Below are 4,709 nucleotides of genomic sequence, written 5' to 3' on the forward strand. Positions count from 1 at the left end.
GTATTTAGTTTTTGTCTTTTATAATGGGAAACATTTTGACTGATCCATGCTTTCTACATGTTTTGGTAGCTATACACATATTTGTTTTAAAGTGCATTCATTAATAAATGTTTATATAAACTTTAAATCTTCCTATTTATCATGTATAAGCACTATTTAAACATTTACTCTACATTAACACTATAATGTATTTAAAAGGACATTTTAAGTGTTTATTAATATACAGTATTTGTCAACAATTGTGACATATTTTATATCATTAAATGTGTTTATACAGCAGCCTCCACGTATTCGTGCCAACAGAAGTTAGTTGTTGACAAATACATTAATAAGCACTTATATCTGCTCAAAACTACATTACATGGTGTTATAAACCATTTATTACATATTTTATGTAAAAGCTAAAGAGGAGGTCTTAAAGTTAAGTCTTACCAGTATATTTGATGCTGTGCAGCCAGTGCAGATAAAATAAATCTCACCCTCTACTTGGAATCAAAGTCTGCCATACATTTGAGCAGAAGCTGATCGGAGATATCCCCGTTGTTTTGTTCAAAGTCGTCCAGGCTTTCTAAATAGTCTTGGTCATCCTGTCCGTCTCCCCACGCATCAGCAGATTCCTCCTCTGGACAGGCTGTGCTCTTTGGGGCCTGGTTTGGTGCCTGCCTGGGTTCAATGTTGCCAGCATCGTCCATTAAGTAAGCCTGGTCTTCTTCATCCTGTCAGTGAGCAGACGACATGATTATATGCTGCTGCATGTTAACAAGAACACCATGTCTTTGAGCTGTAAAAGAGGATTTCCTGGCAAATGTAGCTCAGTTAGTCAGGGTTCTAGTTAAAGTAAAGCAAACAAACCAGTGTCATGATGTAGCGGACACAGATCTCCTGTGGCAGTGGGCAACCTGTAACATTAGAAAAGGTTTATCTCAAACAGGTTGTATTACCACCATAATGAGGTTTATTAGCCCACATACAGATCATGTGCCCTTGCGTTGTTTTAAATATACAAAGTCAGTACGGCAGCTCTTTGGGTCATAACATACTTGAGGACCTGAAGTTCTTGCATTCAGGATCGTGACACTTCTGGTACCACACTTCCTCTTTGAGATCCACAACAATCCTGCAGAGGAGGATGAGCCCAAATCAGAAGGGGGCAAAGCACACCTTAGAGACAGTCTAAAAACGTGACACATACGTACATGATGTTGTTGCTTTTATGGAACCTTTCCACATTTTCACACCAGCGGTATTTTGCGATGTCGTAGACGAGCAGTTGCTCAGCAGCAAAGTAGTTCCATCGTCTGATGCCTATTGAAGTAAACACACAGCCCTGACATTACTGTAACACTGTGTAACAACCGGTCTTTGCATAGTACACCCTGACAACGGATAGTTTAAACAATTAAATACCACAATACTTTTTACATTCAGTTACCAGTTTATTAAATACCTAGCTAAAACAAATGCAGTTTATTACAGCCTACAGTTTGTGTACCTAATAAACTGGCAACTGAGTATATTATGTGCTGATTTGCACACAAGAAAACTTTTGAGGAAGAAGAAAGAAAATCAGTGATGTTTATAGTATTATCAAACATGTAGGAGCATCCGTTGTTCATTTTACCCGGCTACAACAATAACATGGGCTTTTAAAACTAAGAAAATGCAAGTTCAAGCTACAGTATATCACAATGGTGAATAGATGTTGTCACAAATATGTGATATCTTGTATCACATCCTGATATCAGTATTATATGAATATATGAATGTTTACCAGCTCTACAAACACAACGTATAAGGTATTTTTTAGCACTTGTATGTTGCTACAAAGCAGCAGAAATGTGTGTTGTCTATTAATCAATTAGATGATTTACGAGAAAGTTGATTTAATAATTTAAGTTATTTTGTCCACCAAAAATGCCAAACATGAATGTTTTCTAACGATTCATCGCTAATGAACATGATCATTAGTTGCAGTCCCAAACTAGACATGTACGTGTCTTTTGCAAATGCCTATCCTGTATCAGCCCAACACTTACTTCCATGTGCACCATCCTTTTTAACCACAGTTAATACAAAGTTGTCCACTTCTTGATGAGGGGATGACAGGCAGCCAGAAAGCAAGTCTGCCAGTGATGAATGGGAAAAAAAGTTAAATAAATTAAAACTATTTATGTTGGAAAACATTAAGGTAAAATATTGATACGCTGACTGATTACATAATACACTATTTATGTATGTACGATATAGAGAGAAGCCTCTGTTGTCAGTTCAGTGTTACCTGGATTTGTGGCTGATCCCTGCTGGCCAAAAGGCCTTGAGGTTTTGGATTCCTTCGTTTCCGGGACGTCCCACGTAAGAATTCTCTGACCTGTGAAACTAATGATATACAGAAATGAGCTCTAATGCTGTGGCTTGATGAAGGCAATATATTCAGCACACAGAAAAGTCAGAAAAGTTAAAGGTGTTCAACGTACCTCACATTACAGATTAAGGAAGCCAAGAATACACTTTCCTCCTCTGAAATTCCCTTCACAGGTTTGGCAATAAACTTGTTGCTGTCTGCCACCTTGAACGCAGCGTTCTTTCCCACTTTTGATGACTTGTAAAGGCGGAAATTTCTGTTCTTGGTGTAAACACCTGTTTTTGTAAATTATAACCATAATTATATATCCATAGGTACATACCGGCAAGGTTTACAAAACAATGATATGTAAAAGGGCACTGAATATATCAAAAGAATCATTTAACCCAAGTACGTGCATGAGTCTGATATGAGGGTCATAAAGTACAAAGAAAGGCTTATGGTTTCTCTTACCAAGATCGACAAAGAGACAGTCTTGGCCATCCTTGTTTTTCACCTGGAGGAACCTGAGGTCTCTCTCTTCCTGCTTGCGCCTCTTGGTCTGTGGACTCTCAGCCACCTCACCTGCCTTTGCTGGCTTCCCCTCAGAAACAGCATGTCTTCTTCTGTCAGTGCATCATACGAAAACAATTACACAAAGTGATGATAGCAGAGAAATTAAAATATTTATTTTTACAGGTCTGAAAAACAAACCGTGTTTCACTGTTTTCTGTCACTGAATTCATCCCAACATTCAGGTAACTTCCAATATTGGGTGTGCTCAGGACTGGTTGAAGAATTGCATGGATAAACCTACCTAAAAAAAAAAAAAGAAAGAGAATATATGAACTGAAGCTACGTATCAAAAAAAAGTTTTTGTTCCCTGCATGTAACACAGAACATACCCACATGTATGTTGTCTTTGAAAGCTGCATTTTGGAGATTGAAGATGAGATGTTGACTGAACTTCTGTTCTGTGCTGGAGTCAAGATTGAGGACATTGTTTGCGGAGCACTCAATCCCATAAACGTCCATTAGCTTGTCACAAACATACTGTCAACACACAAAACACAGACAGATAAACATACTGGATATACATCTATCAGTACATCTATGTACTAAAAAGTAAGATAAACTACACATAATCTATCCAGGTGTTTCTCTCATGTGACAGATTCCAGTCTCCAGAAGCAACTTTAAGCTGTCACTTTTTCACGGTTTAGGATTTTTGACATTATTTCTAAATTCAATACCTCTAATCTAGAGTTCTTTTGTTCCTATTACCTCATTAAAGCAAAACATATATATACACACACATTAAAAGAAAACTAGAGTCACCCCTAAATGCAGCAGTACCTTAAAGCAAAATGAACAAGATCTGAATCATTGTTATCTGTATGTGAAGCAAGCTGCTCGATAAGAATAGAAAATAAAAATAACGTATGAAGATACTTCGTCAATGAAGACGTGAAAAAGTAAAAGAATAAGAAAAGTACCCTACCTGGATAAGTGAAGACACCATAGTTTTCCCATCAGCCCCTTTGTTCGAGGGTTTGTGGAACTCCAAGTCAAAGTAAAGCTTGCAAACAGCGCCCTCTGGTATCACCTCATAGCAGTGCATCAAGGACTGTGTGTACGTCCTGAAAAAAATGGAGAGAATCACAATCAATGAACATTATCGCAATTTTTTCACCTCGTTTTGAAATGTAGAGCTGACATTTACCTGTAGTAATGCCACAGCTCACTGTAACTGGTAACCAGGTAGATCCTTTCACCCAGGAGTGTCTTTTCTTTCTCCAGAGCAAAAACATGGACAGCCTAGGGAATGCAAGGCACAAATGTCAGCATGTTTTCCTTCACACACAGGATGTATAATCTAAAAAAACAAAGGTACAGGCTGATGAGATCACTGAGAGTACAGCGTCAGAAAAGTCTTGTGTTACCTCTTTGCAGCTCTGAGCGAAGCTGATCGCCATAATTTGACGAGGGAAGAGCTTCCAGATGGAGGAAGGCTGGCACGGCCACAGACGAGGTTTGTAGGGTGAGGCCAGAGGATTCAGCTGGAACGACTGAGCGAGCTGCTCAACCTTCTTCAGTCGGTCTCCCCACTTCCTCATCCTCAAGTCCTTTGTGAACCACTTTTATGCAACCCTTTATTGCACCCACAGTGCAACTTGTTCATAGGTCAGCAACAGTGCAGCGCTCTGAAGCTGGTAGAAATTCAGTGACTTGCTCAAAGACACTTCAGCAGAGAGGATGCTTGAACTTTGGTCCACCTGTCATCCTTCAACCTGTAAAAACCTGAATTATGCAAAGACGGGTTTCTGTTATTTAGCCTACCCTCATTGATATAAATGGGGTGGACAAA

The 4,709-nt window shown here is 38.8% G+C and overlaps 1 protein-coding gene across 1 annotated transcript; it reads right to left on the reverse strand.

Annotated features, from left to right (window-relative positions):
• Positions 1–482: 482 nt before the first annotated feature.
• primpol (primase and polymerase (DNA-directed)) lies at positions 483–4,458 on the reverse strand. The gene is made up of 13 exons (XM_070912975.1): positions 4,285–4,458; positions 4,065–4,159; positions 3,843–3,981; positions 3,247–3,394; positions 3,056–3,158; positions 2,816–2,967; positions 2,475–2,637; positions 2,279–2,376; positions 2,037–2,123; positions 1,197–1,305; positions 1,041–1,117; positions 853–899; positions 483–716 (listed from the first exon to the last, which is right to left on the reverse strand). The coding sequence occupies exons 1-13, from the start codon at positions 4,456–4,458 to the stop codon at positions 483–485; spliced, it is 1,626 nt and encodes a 541-aa protein (XP_070769076.1).
• Positions 4,459–4,709: the final 251 nt, after the last annotated feature.

The sequence above is a fragment of the Enoplosus armatus genome, chromosome 2 (assembly GCF_043641665.1).
Source record: "Enoplosus armatus isolate fEnoArm2 chromosome 2, fEnoArm2.hap1, whole genome shotgun sequence".
Lineage (NCBI taxonomy): Eukaryota > Metazoa > Chordata > Actinopteri > Centrarchiformes > Enoplosidae > Enoplosus > Enoplosus armatus.

Bases quoted from the DNA above. Each gene is read 5' to 3' on its own strand.
- primpol (XM_070912975.1), bottom strand. From the start codon at position 4,458: ATGAGGAAGTGGGGAGACCGACTGAAGAAGGTTGAGCAGCTCGCTCAG. The intron at 4,160-4,284 runs GTAACACAAGAC...TGCATTCCCTAG, and splicing joins TCGCTCAGAGCTGCAAAGAG to GCTGTCCATGTTTTTGCTCT. The intron at 2,377-2,474 runs GTACGTTGAACA...GTATATCATTAG, and splicing joins TCCTTAATCTGTAATGTGAG to TTTCACAGGTCAGAGAATTC.